This window comes from Cetorhinus maximus, chromosome 3, assembly GCF_964194155.1.
Source record: "Cetorhinus maximus chromosome 3, sCetMax3.hap1.1, whole genome shotgun sequence".
NCBI classification, from domain to species: Eukaryota; Metazoa; Chordata; class Chondrichthyes; order Lamniformes; family Cetorhinidae; genus Cetorhinus; species Cetorhinus maximus.
This window is the reverse complement of record NC_135881.1, coordinates 200,903,355-200,923,888: the sequence shown is the minus strand read 5'-3', so window position 1 is coordinate 200,923,888 and position 20,534 is coordinate 200,903,355. Positions and strand designations below refer to the sequence as shown.

At 45.3% G+C, this 20,534-nt stretch overlaps 1 protein-coding gene across 1 annotated transcript in view; it reads left to right on the top strand.

Moving 5' to 3' along the window:
* Positions 1 to 20,534, top strand: part of LOC144679195 (CUB domain-containing protein 1-like) — a 77,239-nt gene that overhangs the window by 45,043 nt on the left and 11,662 nt on the right. Inside the window, exons 5-7 of the mRNA XM_078539615.1 lie at positions 4,820 to 5,050; positions 6,774 to 7,148; positions 16,773 to 17,132. Coding sequence (XP_078395741.1) covers positions 4,820 to 5,050; positions 6,774 to 7,148; positions 16,773 to 17,132 — 966 coding nt within the window. The remainder of the gene's footprint in view (positions 1 to 4,819; positions 5,051 to 6,773; positions 7,149 to 16,772; positions 17,133 to 20,534) is intronic.

The following is a 20,534-nucleotide window of genomic DNA, read 5'->3' as shown; positions in this document are numbered from 1 at the left end:
TGAGTATGTTCAAAGCAGAGATTGACAGATTTCTAAATATCAATGACATTAAGGGATATGGTATAGTGTGGGTAAAAGGCATTGAAATGGATGATTGGCCATGATCGTATTGAATGGCGGAGCAAGCTCGATGGGCTGAATGGCCTACTCCTGCTCCTATGTTCCTTTTGTGAGTAGTGTAGATAGAAGGGTAACATTATAAAGAGATGTTGATAGATTAAGTGAACGGGCAAAGCTGTGTCAAATTTAGAATTCAATGGAGGCAAATGTGAGTTCATCCACTTTGGACTTAAAAAGTATCGAACAGGGCACTTTCTAAATGGGGAGAAACTAGAAACACTGGCGGTCCAGAGAGATTTAGGGGCTCCATGTACACCTTAGAGCACCAACCTTAGGAAGGATATATTGGCCTTGGAGGGAATGCAGCATAGATTTATCAAAATGATACCTGGATTCCAAGGATTCTCTGGACTAGTAATCCAGAGGCCCAAGCTAATGCTCTGGGGACATGGGTTCAAATCCCATCACGGCAGCTGGTAGAATTTAAATTTGATAAAATCTGGAGTTGAAAATTAGTCTCCATAATAGTGACCATGAAACTATCATCGATTGTCATAAAAACCCAGTGAGTTTACTAACTAATTTAGAGGAGAGATTTCACAAATTAGGGTTGTATTCCCTGGAATTTGGAAGATTAAGGCGTGATTTGGTTGAAGACATTTCAAGACATTAAGGAAAACAGAGAGAAACTATTTCTGCCAGCTGAGGTGTCTAAGATTAGGGGACATGGCCTAAAAATTAGAATCAGACCTTCCAGGAGTGAAGTTAAGAAACACTTCTACACAGAAAGAGTGCTAGAGGTTTGGAACTCTCTTCCGCAAATAGCAATTGATGTTTAGGTCAATTGTTAATTTTAAAACCGAGATTGGTTAACGAAAATCTTATCAAAGGAATTAAAGATCATTGGGCAAAGATGAGTATATGAAGCAGATTATCCACCATCTCATTGAATGGGTAACGGGTTTGAGAGACTAAGTGGGCTCTGCCTGTTCCAGTGACCCTACAACAGGGCAAAGGGTGGCAGCTTCTGACTGTCAGGCAAATCGGAGCAGCCACATCAAATAATTTCAATTCTTCTTCCTGCCGGGTTTTCCAAAGTCTGTCACCATGGTTACCCGACAGAGGTAAGGCTGGGAAAGATCATTAAAGAAACTTGAAGCCCCACCACCTGCAAGGTTGAAATTAATGATCTGATTCTGCTGATCCTAGTACGGCACTTTTATCATTTTAAATATAATTTCTGCCTGTGGACCAAGAATGAAATAAATATTTAATGTGCTACAGAACTTGCTGACTGCAATTTGAATGAAGTAAGCTTTCACCATACTAATGATCTGTGGTTATGTTTAAAATTATCCCTTGGGTGTGGACAATTAAAGGTAATGGCACCTTTTTAAAGGTGGCGGTCTAATGGTGCAGTGGGTAGTGTCCCTGTTCTGAACCAGAAACTCCAGGTTCGAATCCCACCCCAGGACTTCATGGCCAAGGAAGGTGTGTTCATAATGTGGCCAAACTGGTTGAGTATCAACTTGCAAATCCTTCCAACACACACCAACAGCAGGCGATAAGGGTGGGAGAGATTCCTGTTCAGCCATGTGATGGAAAGAAATTGGAACCTCTACCATCACTATCCATAGCTCCAGGCAACAACATAGGAGCTTGGGCCCCCTGCGTGTACTGTAACCCACCACCACCATCAACTTTTAACAAAAAACACGAGGCATCCAGTGGAGGTTGACAGGGCCCTCAACCGTGTCTGACCCATCTCCCGCACCTCTGCCCTCACCCCTACCGCTCCCTCCCGGAACTATGATGGGGTTCCCCTTGTCGTCGCTTTTCACTCCTCCAGCCTCCGTATTCAAAGGATCATCCTCTGCCATTTCCACCAATTCCAGCATGATACCACCACCAAACATACCTTTCCCTTACCTGCCCTGTCAGCATTCTGTAGGGACTGTTCCCTCCGTGACACCCTGGTCCACTCCTCCAACATCCCCAACTCCTCGTCACCTTCCCATGCAATCACAGAAGGTGAAACACCTGCCCCTTTACCTCCTTCCACGGCACCGTCTAAAGCCCCAAATGCTCCTTTCAGGTGAAGCAGCATTTCACTTACAGTAGACCAAATTGAAGGAGGTGCATTTGCTGCTTCCAATGTGGTCTCCTCTACATCACGGAGACCAAACGCAGACTGGGTGATCGCTTTGCGGAACACCTTCGGTCTGTCCGCAAGCATGACCCAGACCTCCCTGTCGCTTGCCATTTCAACACACCACCCTACTCTCATGCCCACATGTCCGTCCTTGGCCTGCTGCAATGTTTCAGTGAAGCTCAACGCAAACTGGAGGAACGGCACCTCATCTTCCGACTAGGCACTTTACAGCCTTCCGGACTGAATATTGAGTTCAACAACTTCAGGTCATGAACTCAATCCTCTATCTACACCCCTTTTTTAATCCAATTTCTATTTATTTATTCATTTCTTTTTATTCATTCTTTATTATTTTATTTATTTGTTCAGTTTTTTTTATCCTTTGTCCCCAAACTGCTCCCCACTCTCCCCCTATGGCTATTTGTCACTTGTTGTCATGTTGTGCATTCACAGAGCACTGACCCTAGTTCTGCTATTAACATCTTTATGCCACTCTGAGCACCTTCTTTACTCTTTACCACTACCATTAGCACTCCCTTTTGTCTTGTGTCTCTGACATCTTTGTCAATCTCTCCTTAGCTGTCACTTACCCCTGACCTTCGATCTTGTTACACCTGCCTCTTAAACAGCATAAAATCAACCTTATTTCTACTTCTCTTAAGCTCTGAAGAAGAGTCATACGGACTCCGAACATTAACTCTGTTTCTCTCTCCACAGGTGCAGCAGACCTGCTGAGTTTTTCCAGCATTTTCCTTTCTTATTTGATTTCCAACATCCACAGTATTTTGCTTTTAATCTGTTTTTATGAGGTTTATTTGAAGGATAAACGTCAGCCAGAACGCCTCTGACAACTGTCCTGCTTAGGGCCAATGGGATTTTTTTACATCCACTGTAAGGGCAGACAGGGCCTTGGTTTAGATCCTGTCTTTGGGATGAAATATTCTGACAGTGCAGCACTCCCTCAGTACAGCACCAGAGTGTCAGTCTGGAGAGGGATTTGAACCCACAGCCTTGCCAACTCAGAGGTTAGAGTGCTACCAACTGAGCTACAGTTGACAGTTCAAGCACTTTGATGTCAAAACCAGTGTTTTTAGTGCCTTTATGTAGGCGAAACTGTGTGTCCATATTATCCCAGCAGAGTCTTATCAACATTTTGGAAAGAGTCCAGCATTCTGAAATGGCTGTGGATTTGGGGACCTGCATCATTCAGACTAAAACTGCATTGATACTAATATAAGGACATCAGCAATTATCATTATTTTAAGTATAGCAAACCAGAAATTCAGACTTCGCTACACAACCATCAAGCCAACTGACCTTCTCAATGTTTTGTTTTTAGTTAAGCCTAAGTTAACCTTAGTTAACTCACCAAGGCTCCTTAGACAGCACCTTCAAAACCCACAACCTCTACCATCTAGAAGGATAAGGGTAGCAGATCCACGGGAACACCACCACCTGGAAGTTGCCCTCCAAGTCATTTGCCATCCTGACTTGGAAATATATCGTCGCTCCTTCACTGTCACTGGGTCAAAACCCTGGAACTCCCTCCCTAACAGCACTGGGCATATCTACAGCACATGGACTGCAGAGGTTCAAGAAGGCAGCTCAATTCTCAAGGGCAATTAGGGATGAGCAATAAATGCTGGCCTAGCCAGCAACGCCCACATCCCTGGAATGAAAAAAAATGCTGTTTCCTCATCTTATATTTAGACCCCGGTTTAAGCAGTTAAAATGGTATAAGTTAGATAAATCTGAAGTTGGAGTTGTGTGTGCTGTTATTCATGCCTTTGTTACCTCCAGATGTGACTATTTTAATGGACTCCTGGCTGACCTCTCGTGTTCCACCCTCCATAAACCTGAGATCATCCAAAAGTTGCACCAAACCTCACTTACCCCTCACCCCTGTGCTCTCTTATTTACATTGACCCCCCCCACCGCAAGCAACATTATGATTGTAGAAATCTCATCCTGGTTTTCAAATCCCTCCATGTCCTCACCCTTCTCCATTTCTGCAATCTCCTCCAAACCCACAAGCCTCCGAGATGTCTGCACTCCTCTAATTCTGGCCAGCTTCAACCCGTCGCCCTTGGCAACCGTGCCTTCGGTTGCCTAGGACCCAAGTTCTGGAATTCCCTCCCTACAGCTCTCCTCCTCCTCTCGCTCTCCAGCTCTTTTCCTCACTTAAAGAAGCTCCTGATAATCTACCTCTATGACCAAGCTTTTGATCACCTGACATAATATCATCTTATGTGGCTCAGCGTCCGCTTTCGTTTTATGACGTCCCCTGTGAAGCACCTCGGGGATGCAAGAAAGGCGCTGTATAAATACAAGTTGTTGTTGTTGTTATGCTACAAGTCCAATGAACTTCTCTTGAGCCATGTAGAAGATTGTAGTGCACCGGTTGCGACTAGCCTAAAACAAACTTGGGATCAAACTTCCTGGAGCTTTGTGCATCGATATTACACCCGGCGCTCTTGGTTTTGCCACACAAATCAGCCAGGAAAATCCAAAATCAAGTTTCCTTTTTCAAAAAAAAAGGAACGAATTGATTCTGGCACTCTTGTGAGATGTTTTTTTTTTCTAAAACTTTTGCCTTCAATCCTGCAGAAAGATTCGAGATTAAACTGAAAGAGGAGGACGGTGTCTGGGTGAAAATTAAGCAGTTACGGGAAGCTGGGGGAGATTCCTCATTTCCGTTCTGCATCTGCGAGTGTCCTGACTGGAGATCCAACTGCAGCTCCGAGTTGCAGCTGGAGCCCGGGGACCACCTGTACGTCTGTTTCCACTTTGGGTGCAACGCCACGCGAGACCTCAGCATAGAAGCCACCAAGAATATCTGTGAGTGGTCTTTATTTCTTGAAACCGCAAGGTCTGTTGAAAAATGTGCTGCTGTCCCTGGGTCTCATGTTTTCACCACTTTGAGGCTTGCTTGGAGTTATGGCAGAAACGACTGGAATAAGCTCGAAATTTACAAGCTTTGGCCAAGATCTGGGACGAGACTTTCAGGGCCCTCTGGGCAAGGGGCGGTGGGGTGAGGGGGCCTGAAAATACCAGTGCTGGCCGACTTGCCAGTTTCCCGATACTGTCCTTGGCGTTGGCCGTTTTACAGGAGGTGAGCTCGGGAGCTGGGCGGTGTACCCGCTCCCAATGTGATGATTTGGCTCTTTAAGGGCCTTGTCTCCAATTAAAGGTGGCGGAGTGGAATTTTTGAATCAGCCCCCTGTTCCCCACACTGGTGGGGGAGGGGGGCGGTGTGGGGGGTGGGGGTGCTGTTTAGCTGCCTAGAGGTGGGCTTCTGGCAGCAGGCTGGTTGAGGGGCAGCTCTCCAGGCCGACCTCGAGGCCCGAGTGGCACTTAGTACTGGCAGGCCTTCCCAGAGGAGGCATCACAGGCCTCTCGCTGACTACAACTCCCAACGCCTCCGTAAAATTCAGCCCATGGCACCCCAACTTTGGGCCAATCAATGTTTTGTTCACGTTCGGACTCTTTGCTCTTGTGCCCCGATTAATAAAGCCCATATTGACCCTTTGTAAACTCTGTATCTGCAGCCGCCAAAATGAGATCAGGTAAAGCAACACGGTTTGGTAATTGAGTTACAAGCCTCATAGTTTCTCTGTGGCTTGTCAAAGGCTTCCTCAGGTCTGCCTTAGGCCAAAGTTTCAAAGTGGATGGGGGGCAGGAGAAACAGCTGAGTTGACACAACACGCGGGTTCAGGCAGAATGCTGGAGCTGGTCAGCCACACGCTCCAGCGTTTAATTCTTTATTCAAGAACGAGAAAAACAGCAAAATTTGTCTGACTTTTTAAAGGCTGAACTAATTTGAAACCGAGCAAGTGGTCACCCTGAATAAGAACAGAAAATACTGCGAATACTCACGGCAGGCAGTATCTGTAGGAAGGGAAATGGAACTAACGTTTCCCGTCAATGATCTCGCACCTGAACTGGCAAAAGTTAGACTTGTAATAGGACTTAAGTAGGCGGAATGAAGGGTGGGGGAGGGTGGAAACAGATCAAAAGGATAGGAGACAAAATAGTTGGTGGGGGAGTGCCAAAGGGAGTGGTAATGGGACAATTAAAGAAGCAAAAGATGTGTCCAGAGGCGGTGTAAATGGTAGAATGATAGGTGCTGTCCAAAAGCAAAAACAAGGTTGGGGTCAGCGCATGTAAAGAAAATGAAACAAATCGGGGAGCAAAGATTGTGGTCTGAAATCGTTGGTTGTCAGTGTAGATTTCAGAAGGCTCAAATAAGGGGGGGGGGGGGACACCAATTTAAGGTGATTGCCAAAAGAACCAAAGGTGACATGAGGAAAATCGTTTTTACGCAGCAAGTGGTGAGGATCTATGATGCACTGCCCGAGAGTATGGCAGAGGCAGGCTCATTCATGGCTTTCAGATGGGAATTGGATAATTATATCTGAAGAGATTTCAGGGCTATGGGGGAAAGGCGGGGGGAGTCGGACTAATGAGCTGCTGTTGCAGAGAGCCGACATGGGCATGATAGGCCGAATGGCCTCCTCCTGTGCTGTAACCATTTTGTGATTTTTCTTTCTTTCTCGCAAAGCCTGTAACGATACAGAAGATTGTCCTGTGACTGACATGGGCTTGACTTTGCCAGAGGCACTTTCAACGCTACCAGTTCCACAGCAAACCTTCAAATGGATACTCAAACAGCCGCCATCTTTGACGATAGAGTTGGCCTCCGAGCGGTTGAAGCTGCGCCAGCTCCTTCCGGGCGAGACCTGCGACGGTGGCTTGATGTACAACATGAGTACATTCAGCCAGGATGGGGCCAGATCTATTGTTGGCCAGTTCTGTCCAAATGGAGCCATGGAGAAGATCCAGACGGCTGACCATGTGTTACTGGAGCTGAAGACGTCTGAAGGGTGGGATCCCAGCGACTTGGACATCACACTATCGTTCATTCCGCGTCTTACAGGTAACTGGTTAAAGAAAGTCTCTCATTTACTTAAAGCTTTTCACAGCCACTGAATGTCTTGAAGAGCTTTACAGCCAATAACGTACTTTTTTTTTTTTGAAGTGTAGGTACTGTTGTAATGTGGGAAATGTGGCAGCCAATTTGTGCACAGCAAGCTCCCACAAACAGCAATGTGATAATTGACCAGGTACTTTGATTTTGTGATGTTGATTGAGGGATAAGTATCATTGAGGACAGCAGGGATAACTCCTCTGCTACTCTTCAAAATGGTGCCATGGGATCTTTTACATCCACCCTGAGCACGCAGACGGGGCCTCTGTTTAATGGCTCATCCAAAAGATAGCACCTCCGACAGCGCAGCACCCCCTCAGTACTGCACTGGAGTGTCGGCCTTGATAATTGTTCTCAGGCCCTGGGTTCAGGGCCCAGAACCTTGAATTCCTTCGCGAGTATCTTCTAAACCCGCGACCACTACCATCTAGAAGGACAAGGGCAGCAGATACGTGGGAACGCCACCCCCTGCAAGTTCCCCTCCAAGCCACCCACCAACCTGACTTGGAAATATATCTCATTCCTTCACTGTCGCTGGGGCAAAATCCTAGAACTGCCTCCCTAACAGCACTGTGGGTGTACCTACACCACAGAGAGACTGCAGCAGTTGAAGAAGATGCCTCATTACCACCTTCTCAAGGGCAATTAGGATGGGCAATAATTGCTGGCCCAGCCAGCGATGCCCACATCCTGTGAATGAATTTTTAAAAAAATGAACCATGTGGTTCGGAGGTGAGTCACATGGTAGAACAAGATCTGCCAGTGGTGGCAGTATGTTCATGGCCTGTATTCCAACAACAACATTTGGGAAGCTGTGTGTCTTTGAGCTTCTTTGGGCCAAAAATCTTCAATGCTGCTCTGCCAGCAGAATGTGGTTTCCATTGACCCCGGCCCCACTGTGTACTGTCGGTTAACTGCATTTAAATAGCAGCAATGGGCACCCACGTCAATGCAATTCCACCTTGGGTGACCGTGCAATGGAGTCGGGTGGGAAATGAGGCGCATCTAAGCTGCTCTCTAGCCTGCCTCTCCACAACTCCTAGGCTGCTGCTGGAGAGGCATCTTTACAGAGGGGGTCCGTGACGTGCCCCTCCAGCGTTCTAATGGGAAATCGAGACCCTACCAAGCCCAAGCTCTGACACTAAAAAGGCCTGTATGCGAGGTTCACCCCAGTGAGTATAGGATGCTGGGCCTTAAGAGGGTGAAGTTGAGAAAATTTTGAGCCTGAAAACTCCCCCCCGCCCTCGATGTCAGGGGTCATATCTGAGCTGGAGAGAAGCTCCCAATGACCCCGGCTCCTGTACAAATTGGAAGAGCTGTTGCCTTTGGGGTGTAAATTTCCACATCCTGCCCTAACGTTGGACTTCCCAAGGCCTCTCCCTGCCCCACTCCTACTGGGTTAAGGAGTTTTGACCCAATTGTGTTTATGCATCGATATCATTTTTCAGCTTCTGAAAAACATTAACATCTTACTTCGGAAGAACTTCAAAAACTTCACATGATGTTAAATAATTGCTTAAACTGTGTAATTTCCCTCAAACCCACCTGTTTAATAGTTTTGGGTTCCGTTTGTCCTTTCCCTCAGTGTGTGTAAATATGTTACACCTCCTCCAGTTCCTCACCGTATTCTGCAGAACGAAGTACTGACCCAACCTTTGGTTTCTTTCTAACTGTTGCTGTTGCATATACTCGATACTACTTTCATTTCTTCCCATTTAACCTGGGCTCTAAGCTCTGGAATTGCCTCCCCAAACCTCTGTCCTGTTCTCCTCCATTTTAAGTGTCAGGAAGCTATAATAATGTCCATAATGAAGTGTGTGTGCGTGTGTGTGTGTTGGAGTGTTAATTTGGTAAGCATGGGCAAGTTTTAGAATGTGAAGTGTAAAGGGCGAAATTTGCATTTTTAAACTAACTAGTGTGGCTTGAATTCAAAAGTGGGGGTGTAATGAATACCTAGCCAGCAGAAGTAGTAAGAAATAGTGTGTTTATTTATTTTCCCCAAAGATTACTGGTAAAACTTAGCGCTGTGAGCGATTTTTATTATCAGGAAGGTGAAGCCCAAAGACATAGTGAAACAATGAGTATTTGCATTCAAAGGGGAAAATATGTATAAAGGAGTGGGGGCTGTGTGTAAGGGAAGACAGTTTAAGATCCAACAAGTGTGAAACGCCTTCAGCCTGTATCTACAAAACTGCTGCCTCCAGGGGCTGAAGCTAAGAGAACTTACTTTGAATTCAACTGCCCAGAATATCGTTTACTTTGCCTGAGTCTTTTAAAATCTGTGTGTCTTACTGTTGCCTTAACGAAAGTTTAACTGGGGATCAGATTAAATAGGGGATTTAGACGTTATCATAGTAGTAATTTGTAGATGTATGCATGTATTTAAAGTCATTTCTTCTATTAATAAATGTTTAATCTAGTTTTGTAAAAACCTATAAGACTTGGTGGTCTTATTACTACTGAATTCAGGGCACACATCTCGAAATTTATACAAATTGCAAAACAAGTTGTGGCGGTTGTTTCAAGTTTCCTTTTGGGATCTGGACAACTCAGCATTTACCATTGGATGTGCCATAACATAAGCCACTCATTAAAATCAACCATTTTAGCCAACCTGTTCCTAATACATAGGAAATAGGAGCAGGAGTAGGCCATTTGGCCCCTTGAGCCTGTTCTGCCATTCAATTAGATCATGGCTGATTTTCTACTCAGCACTATTTTCCCACACTACCCTCATACCTCTTGATATCTTTAATGTCTGGAAATCTATCAATCTCTGTCTTGAATATACTCAATAACTGAACCTCTACAGTCCTCTGGGCTAGAGAATTCCAAAGATTCACCACCCTCGGAAGAAATTCTTCCGCATCTCGGTCCTAAATGGCCTACCTCTTATTCTGAGACTGAGTCTCCTGCTTCTAGACTCACCAGCCAGGGAAAACATCCTTCCTGTCAAGCCCAGTAAGAATTTTGTACGCTTCAATGAGATCTCCCCTCATTCTTCTAAACACTAGAGAATACAGGCCCAGTTTCCTCAATCTCTCTGCCTAAGGCAATCCTGCCATCCCAGGAATCAGCCTGCTGAACCTCCAATGCACTACCTCTATGGTCAATATATCCTTTCTTGGGTAGGGAGACCAAAACTGTACACAATACCCCAGGTGTAGCCTCACCAAGGCTGTATACAATTGCAGCAAGACATCTTTATTCATGTACTCAAATCCTCTTGCAATAAAGGCCAACATACCATTTACCTTCCTAATTGCTTGCTGTACCTGCATGTTAGCTTTCAGTGACTCATGAACAAGGACACCAACATCCCTTTGGACATCAACACTTCCCAATCTCTCACAATTTCAGAAATACTCTGAAAATAACTTCCAGGGCTCAGTGTTGCACACTGCTGTGAAGCACTTTGGGATAATTTACTACGTGAAAGGCGCTACATAAATGCAAGTTATTATCGCTTCCGTAGCGTTTTCTTACAGCCTCTTATGACCCATTCCATTCCCATCTCTGTTTGGACACCATCTGGAGGCTTGTGGCCTATTTGCAAACCTCCTCCTTGGAGAATATGCAGCACCACCTTCTCAAAATGCAGCTGTGCTCTCCTCTGAGCCATTGGGGCTAACAATGCGCCGAGATGCGGTGATCAGCCCTGGAATGGATGGCGCACTCCCAGCAGGCCGGAGGCTCACCCAGAAATGGGCCTTGGGCCTTGTCGGTAAATTATCGGTAAGCTGCGGCCGCTCACTGGACACTCCGAGACAGCCCACGGCTAGATGCTGAGAGGACGTTCCCCCTCCTGGAGGAATCTAGAACTAGGGAACACAGTTTCAAAATAAGGGGTCTCCCGTTTAAGATGGAGATAAGGAAGGAATTTCTTCTGAGGGCCGTTAGTGTTTGGAATTTTCTTCCCCAGAGAGCAGTGGAGGCTGGATCATTGAATATATTCCAGGCTGAGCTAAACAGATTTTTGATCTACAAGGGAGTCGAAAGGTTATGGGATCAGACAGGAAAGTGGAGGAAAATTAAGGTCACATCAGAACAATCATGATCTTATTGACTGATGGAGAAAGCTTGAGGGGCCGAATGGCCTATGCCTGTTCCTATATCTTATGTTCTCATCTTCATGACTAAATAGACAAGAGGGAGCATTATTGTGGTCTATTCTGATTTTTTCTTTCTCCTCATCTCTATCTTATTGAATGGCAGAGCAGACTCAAGGGGCCGAATGGCCTACTCCTATAACTTATGTCCTTATGTTGACTGGGGCAAACTTGGGTGGGCTGCCTATCTATCACTAGCCATTGGCTGGCTGCTAAGGAAGGGGAGATGGTTGAGTTGGAAGGGGGTGATCACGCGCCAGTAGTGGCCTTCGGGAATTCTGTGGAACCAGGGGTAGTCCTGCTAGCCCTCCATCCACTTACCTTCAGCAGCTACCTTTGGCCTTCAGCAATTCTTCCACTGTTACTGCCAATCATGGCTCAGTGGGTGGCACTGTTGCCTCTGAGTGAGAAGGTTGTGGGTTCATGTCCCACTCCAAAGACTTGAGCACAGAAATGCTGCGCAGTACTGGGAGAGTGCTGCACTGTCGGAGGTGCCGTCTTTCAGATGAAACATCATACTGAGTCCCCTTGGACATAAAAGATTGCACACCACTATTTTGAAGAAAGAGTAGGGGAGTTATCCCCCATGTCCTGAACAATATTTAATCTTCAATCAACATTGCAAAATCAGATTATCTGGTCATTATCACATTGCTGTTTGTGAGAGCTTGCTGTGTGCAAATTGGCTGCTGTATTTCTTGCATTAGAACAGTGACTGCACTTCAAAAAGTACTTAATTGGCTGTAGGGTGCTTTGGGAGGTTGTGAAAGGCGCTATATAAATGCAAGCCTTTTTTTTTTCTTTTTGCTTATTTTCTTTTTTTTTTCATGAACCACTAATTTGGTCACATTAGGAACCAAACAACTGAGTGAAGCAGTGCCGGCATATTTCGGCAAAACCTGGTTAGACAGGCCTCTCATTAACATATTCAAAGCCATCCAGCAGGTCCCCTTTATGTTGCAATGCAACTTTTAACCAATAGGGTGGCGCCGCAACGCAGCAGATGATCGTGCCTGAGATGTTGCAGGCACCCACACACCCCCAACCCACCCACCCCACCCCCGTCGAAATCTCTCCTTTTTGCCCACACCTTCCACCCAGAAAGCAGGCACCAATTTCTGCTCCATGGTGTTCAATCCCATTTCTGATTGCTAGATGGCTCCACATAGCCCTAATATGTCAGTACAGTCACTAGTTTGAAAGATGTGGATATTGCAGTATTCTATTTAGAAGTGAATTGATCAGACGAATTTTATGCGAGTTTACTTATACGAGTTTATTATCGTTGCTGAGGAATCGCTGGCGGTTCCTATCTTGCCAACCTGAACACTTTCTTGCTGGTTGTGGTGCAAAGGTTTCAGGCTGGCACATCAAAAACATGCATCAATGGGTCTATTCCTGTAGGAATATGCTAATATTTGCCCAACTTCGCCCCCTGCCGCAGCTCATCTGCTGCTGAAACCCTCACCCACGGCTTTGTTACCTCTAGACTTGTCTATTGCAACAAACTCCTTGCCCGCCTCCCATGTCCTGCCCGCTGTAAATCTGAGGTCACCCCAAAACTCTGCTGCCCATCTCCTCGCTCGCACCGAGTCCCATTCAGCCATCATCCCCTTCCTCCCTAGCCTACATTGGCTCCTGGCCAAGCAACACCTTGATTTTAAATTTCTCACCCTTGTTTTCAAATCCCTCCATGACCTCGTCCTTCCCTATCTCTGTAATCTCCTCCAGCCCCACAACCCGCCGAGATATCTGCGCTCCTCTAATTATGGTTTCTTGAGCATTTTGAGCGCTTCACCATTAGCAGCCATGTCTAGGCCCTGGTCCCTGAGCTCTAGAATTCCCTCGTTAAACCTCTCTGCCCCTCTGTCTTTTTTTCCTTTAAGTTGCTCCTTAAAACCTACCTCTTTGACCAATCCCCTCCAAGCCACTCACTATCCTGATTTGGAACTATATTGCTGTTCCTTCACTGTCGCTGGGTCGAAAACCTGGAATTCCCTCCCTAACAGCACTGTGGGTGTACCTACACCACATGGACTGCAGCTGTTCAAGAAGGCAGCTCACCACCACCTTCTCAAGGGCAATTAGGGATGGGCAGTAAATGCTGGCCTAGCCAGCGATGCCCACAACGCATGAATGAATTTTTAAAAATCTCTTTTTGTGGTTCAGTGTCAAATTGTACTTTACAAGGCTCCTGTGAAGCGGTTTGGAATGGTCTATTGTGTTAAAGGTGCTATATAGATATCCGTTGTTGCTGTAAATGGACCCATTGGTAGCAATCTTTTGCAGTGCCCTTGATAGAGAAGGCATACTAGAGTCATTATATTACAACGCTGTTTCGAAGATAAAACTGCAATGTTGATGGAGGATGAAAGCAGATTAATAAGCCATCCCTGTGTCCCAGCTGTGTTTTTCGTAAAACATTGCTTAAGTAAGAAAGACTTGCGTTTACATAGTGTCCCGGGATGTCCCAAAGTGCTTTGCAGCCAATGAAGGAACTTTTGAAGTGTAGTCGCTGTTGTGATGCAGCAGCCAATTTTGCGCACAGCAAGCTCCCACAAACCCTGATGAGATAATGACCAAATGACCTATTTTTAGGAATAAAAACAGAAAACGCTGGAGAAAAAAAAAACTCAGCAGGTCTGGCAGCATCTGTGGAGAGAGAAACAGAGTTAATGTTTCGAATCCATATGACTCTTCAGAGCTAAAGAGAAGTAGAAATGTGATGGATTTTATACCGTTTAAGAGGGGGTGGAGCAAAATAGGTGGTCAGGGATAGGTGGGAGCTCGGGAGATTTGACAAAGATGTCATTGACACAAGACAGGGAGTTATAATGGTAGCGTTAAAGCGTAAAGAAGGTGCTGATAGTGGCATAAAGGTAAGAGAGTAGAACAAGAGTCAGCGCTCTATGAAAGCAAAACATAGAAACAAGTGACAGTCCTGTTGCTGGGGGAGGTTAGGGAAAAAGGATATTTAAAAAAATAAAATGAATAAAACATTTTAAATGAATAAATAAATAAAAATCAATCAATAAAAGATAAAAACATATAAAAAGTAAAAAATTGGATTTTAAAAAGGGGGGGTCAGGTTAATGTTCTGAAGTTGTTGAACTCAATATTCAGTCCGGAAGGCTGTAAAGTGCCTAGTCAGAAGATGAGGTGCTGTCCCACCAGTTTGCGTTGGGCTTCACTGGAACATTGTAGCAGGCCAAGGACAGACATGTGGGCATGAGAGCAGGGTGGAGTGTTGAAATGGCAAGCGACAGGGAGGTCTAGGTCATGCTTGCGGACAGACCAAAGGTGTTCTGCAAAGCGGTCACCCAGTCTGCGTTTAGTCTTCCCAGTGTAGAGGAGACCGCATTGGGAGCAGCGAATTCAGTAGACCAAATTGAAGGAGGTGCAAGTGAAACACTGCTTCACTTGAAAGGAGTGTTTGGGGCTTTGGATGGAGAGGAGGGAGGAGGTAAAGGGGCAGGTGTTGCACCTTCTGCGGTTACGTGGGAAGGTGCCGTGGGAAGGGGATGAGGAATTGGGGGTCATGGAGGAGTGGACTAGGGTGTCATGGAGGGAACGATCCCTATGGAATGCTGACAGGGTGGGGTGAGGGGAGGATGTTGTTGGTGGTGGCATCATGTTGGCAGAAATGGCAGAGGATTATCCTTTGAATGCAGAGGCTGGTGGGGTGAAAAGTGAGGACAAGGGGGACCCCATCGTGGTTCTATGAGGGAGGAGAAAGGATGAGGGCAGAGGTGCGGGAGATGGGTCGGACACGATTGAGGATCCTGTCAACCACAGTGGGGGGGAACCCTTGGTTAAGGAAAAAAGATGCCAGAAGAGTCGATTGGAAGGTAGCGTCTTCAGGAGGCGCATCTTCTGAAGAAGGGTCATACGGACTTGAAACGTTAACTGTGTTTCTTCCTCCGGAGATACTGCCAGATCTGCTGAGTTTCTCCAGCGTTTTCTGTTTTGCGCTCAAAAAATAAACTAGTTCTAACCTGACACAAAGTCACCCTGTCTTATCTGGGCCAACACAAAAAGGTTTCGAAAACTTCTCTCTGGCTGATTTATGAGTACGTTTAGCTGTGCTTTGTGTGTTAAGTTGAGTTTGATGTCAAACTAACTTGGGTACGCGACGTAAAAAAGATAATGCTAAACGGACTCAGTTGTGCATTTGCATTGTTAGTTATAAGGGTAAACTATAAATAAAGATTTGTTTCTCTTTGACTGTGCATTCAACCCAAGTCCTCTTCTTTTTCAGAGAAAACATTGCCATGTTAATGGAGGATGAAAGACAGATTCATGATCGAATCCTGTGTCCCAGCTGTTACACATTAATGCAGCAATTTCACGCAACTAATTGTGATATCTGTAATGATTCAGCAGCTTTAGTATATTGCCCAGAGTAAATCATAGAAAATTACCACGCTGAAGGAGGCCATTCAGCCCATTGTGCTTGAACTGGTTCTTTGAAAGAGCAATCGTGCTAAGTTCCCCACCACCACCCCCGCCATCTGTAATCCTGTAAATTCCTGATCCTCAGCTACCCGTCCAACTCCTTTAAAAACATTTTTCATGGAATCAACTTCCACCACCTTTTTCAGGGCGGACACTCCAGATCCCGACGAGTTAGTGAAAACATTTCTCCTCCTCCTCTCGTTAGGTCTTTTGCCAATCATAGAATCGTAGAAGGTTTGTGGCACAGAAAGAGGCCACTTGGCCCATCGCGTCTGCACTGGCCGAAAAGCGAGCAACCCAGCTCAATCCCACTTCCCAGCATTTGGTCCGTAGCCTTGGAAGTTACAGTACTTGAGGTGCATATTAGACACCTAATGAGTTGAGGGTTTCTGCCTCTTACTACCCTTTCAGGCAGTGAGTTCCAGACCCCTGCTACCCTCTGGCTGAAATAATTTTCCTCATTTCCCCTCTAATCTTTCTACCAAATGCTTTCAATCCAATGCTCGCTGGTCACTGACCTCTCTGCTAAAGTAAATAGGCCCTTCCCAACGACTCTATCTAGGCCCCTCACAATGTCGTACATCTCAATCAAATCTCCCCTCAACCTTCTGTGTTCCAAGGAGAACAACCCCAGCCTATCCAATCTTCCCACATAGCTGCACTTCCCCAGTCCTGGCAACACCCTCGCAATGATTTTGTACCTATGGCTTCTCGATATTGACCCACTTGAAATGGCAGGTAATTGGCCACGATTGAATTGTGAATTTATTCACCAGGGCTCTCTTCTATTCCAGACCTGTCTACTTCCTTTTGTTCTTGCCTGCTTGATTTCCACTGCTTTCTCCACCCTTTGTTATTAAGTGTTTTGAGACGACATCTTGCTTCAGGAGTGTTGCAGTAATGGTAATGCTTGTCGGTGTATTTTACAAAATGGGGATGATCAGATTTCACCATCAATCACCCTCTTTCCATTTAAATTCATTTGTTTGTCTTTGTCTTCTTTCGGCAGAGGACTATATTATGAACGTCATCCCAGATGTCGATTCCCCAGTGCTTCTCCTAACTCCTAACTGGGGACCTGGAATGCCAAACAAGTTAACAGCATCGTGGAATATCTCCGTGCCCCCAGACCATGTGGCTGAACTTACTTTTGTGAATCACTCTGTTCCCCACTGTGAGCATAGCCACGTGGTGATTGGCATCATAGAGCAACGGGAGGGCGCCACCTTGTTGGGTTTCAGGGAAACTGACCGCCTGCCGCAAACGCTCGACTCTCTGACCCACACATTCTGGCTGAACGTGTCCAACTGCGAGTCTTCCAGTGGACAGCTAAACCTTATGTTTGAAGTGCGTGTGTTGGAATATGAAGGTAAGAAGCAGTCAGCCTAATTTGTGTGTCAGCTGGGGCTCATTTAGCAGCAGCCTTGCCTCTTTGAGTCCCAAGGACCCACTTCTGGGCTGATATTTCAGTGCCGTACTGAGGGAATATTGCACATCAGATGAGATGCTAAACTGAGACCCCCCCCCCCCCACAAATCTACCTCCTCAGGTGTATGCAAAAGATCCTGTGACACTATTTTGAAGAAAAGCAGGGGATTTATCCCCTATGTCCTGGCCAATATTTATCCCTCAATCAACATTGCAAAAAAACAGATTATCTGTTCGATATCACATGACTCTGAGGGAGTTTGCTGTGCGCAAATTGGTTCTTTCGTTTCCTATATTATAACAGTGACTACACTTTGCAAGTACTTCATTGACTGTAAAACGCTTTGAGATGTTTAGTAGTCGTGAAGAGTGCTATATAAATGCAAGTGTTTCTTTCTTTCTTGAATTCGACCCCCAAACCTGACTTCATTGCATCAAAATAAATAAAATATTTCTTCCATAGTAACTGCCCTGCACGCAGTCACTGATGACGCTCGGAGGGTGGCTGTCTTTGTATTTGTAGGTCAGTGGAGAGTAAGGTTGTAACTTTACAACATTCAGAAAAAGAGCAGTGAATTGACTCGAAGGTACATACAAACATGGAGGAGGAGTGAGGCCACTCAGCCCCTCAAGCCTGCTCCGCCATTCAATAAGATCAAGGCTGATCTGATTGTAACCTCCCACCTACCCCCGATAATCTTTCAGCCCCTTGCTAGTCAATAATCTACCCTAGCTCTGCCTTAAAAATGTTCAGCTTCCGCTGCCTTTTGAGGAAGAGAGTTCCAAAGACACTCAACCCTCAGAGAAAGAAATTCTCCTCATCTCTGTCTTAAATGAGCAACCCCTTATTTTTAAACCGTGACCCCTAGTTCTAGATTCTCCCACAAGTGGAAACATCCTCTCCACATCCACCCTGCCAAGACCCCTCAGGATCTTAAAGGTTTCGATCAAGTCACCTCTTAGTCTTAACTCCAGTGGATACAAGCTTAACCTGTCCAACCTTTCCTCATAAGACAACCCACCTATTCCTGGTATTAGTCTAGTAAACCTTCTCTAAACTGTTAACGAATTTACATCTTTCCTTAAATAAGGAGACCAATATTGCACATAGTACTCCAGATGTGGTGTCACCAGTGCCCAGTACAGTAGCGCTTCTATTAAATCCAGTGTGTTTTGTATATTTTTTTCAAATCCACATGTTGGTTATCCTTGATTACTGCAACCTAATCAGTAAGTCTACAAAAAGGCATTTGTAATATTATTGTTCCTACAGTATTGCTTTGCTTTAAGTGGAATAATTTGATCAGATATGAGGTTGAACAAAAGCTGAAAAGAAACATTGCAAAATTTAAACCAGATTGATTCTGATAAACCTCCACAAAGCAGCAATGTCCTGATGGCAGAACAAGTCAGGAGTCACAGGTTATTCACGTCAGAACAGAGGGGCTATCTTGCAGGTATAATGCCAGTGACTTGAACGCCTTTCACTGTACACCACTGTAGTTGATGAATGTCAGCTTCTGGGATATGAGAGAGATGATAGTGTAGTGGTACTGTCACTGGGCTAGTAACCCAGAGGCCAAGCCTAATGCCGTGGTGTAATCCCATCATGGCAGAAATTTAAATACAATTAATCATTCTGGAATATAAAGCTAGAATGAGTCTACAACTATCATTGATCGTCATAAAGACCCAAACGGAGGGAAATCTGTCATCCTTACCTGGTCTGGCCTTGATGCGGCTCCAGATCCACAGCAACGTGATTGACTCTTAACCGCCCTCAGTTCAAGGGCAATCAGAGAATGGCAACAAACGCCAGTCTTGCCACATCCCATGAAACAATGATGAGTCACTTGCCAGCACCCTGGAGAACCCAACCAGGGTGCAAAGAGGTCTACCAGCAAGGCACAACAGATATGTCCCAAAGGTGGATCTAAGGAGCATGTGCACGTGTTTTTTTAAAAGTAGTTGTCCCAACCAAATTTCTAACTAGCATTCAAATCACAGTCACTAACATCTATAAGAAGCTTTGAGCATTTTGTATTTGCTGATCGGAGTAAAATGTTGTGACGAAACGAACGCAGCACCAAAGTTGTTTAGCTGTCTACCAAATGGCGGAATTGAGCGCTGAATTAAAAGTCACCATTTTATTCTGAAGATCCAGGTCAGTGAGTGTGGCCCAATGCTTCTAACACCATGTAAACTCTCTCAGGCTTTTTGATTCCAAACCTAAATGAGATTAATGTAATGGTTACAGAATATAGGTTTTGGTGCAGGCACATGTAAAGACGCATAATTGGGGTAAGTTTCAATCGCAGGGCATAACATTTAGAAATTTTGTATCAAAAAGTGAAAGCATAGCAAAGATGCAGAAAAAGCCGACAAAGTAAAGACTATGAGGCCACCCATGAGGTCCCAAGGTGTTCTACAACCAATGAAGAATTTTTTAAAGTGTAGTTACTGTTGTAATGTATGTAGGACTCACACAACACTTCAGTTTAAGGCAAAATGCACTCTCAATAGCATCAGAAATTAAAGTGCATTCAGGGGCATGCCCACTGACCTCCCTTTGAAATATATTTTGCAGCAATTGCCCCATCAATCCCATTAATGCACTTTTTGTTGACTTTATTTTTCCCCTCAGTAATAAACCTGAATTAGTATTGGGTATGGTGTGTCCTCTTGCAACCCCATTGCATCACATGTTTTTGTGTGTTTCTTTTTTAAAAAATTTTATTTCAGTTTTCACAGATAACAAACTTAATTGCCAAACGTCATTCCAAACAGCAATAAAAAGCCTGAAACTTAATGTAATAAAAAGCAATTCAACTTTTGCCTTGGAGCAGTAGTCGTGGTCACAGACCTTTATTATTTATCACTTGTACAGTGATTTTATGATAGCTTTTCCACAGGTTGGGATGTCGGCTAGGAAGAGCTTATGGCGCAATGGGTAGCATCCCTGCCTCTGAGCCAGGAGTTCTGTGTTCAACCCCACCCCAGGATCTGTGTTCATAATGTGACAGGTTGAGTATCAACCCTGTAAGTTTTCCCAACACACGCCAAACGCAGGGGGTAAGAGTAGGACAGATTCCTGGTCAGCCATGCAATGGGAAGAAAGTTCCTCTACCATCACTATCCATAGCTCTGGGCTACAACATGCATGTAAAAGTGTATGTCGCCACAGCAACTCTGACTGCTTGGGAGGCTAGTTGTTCTCAGTTGGCTGGATGGCCGCCGTAGATCAGATTGTTGCCGACAGTCACGGGTCTCGATCCCCATTCCACCTGGGACCTGCCTCTTTGCCCTAACCATGACCTGCGGCCATGATGGAGGTCGTAGTGCT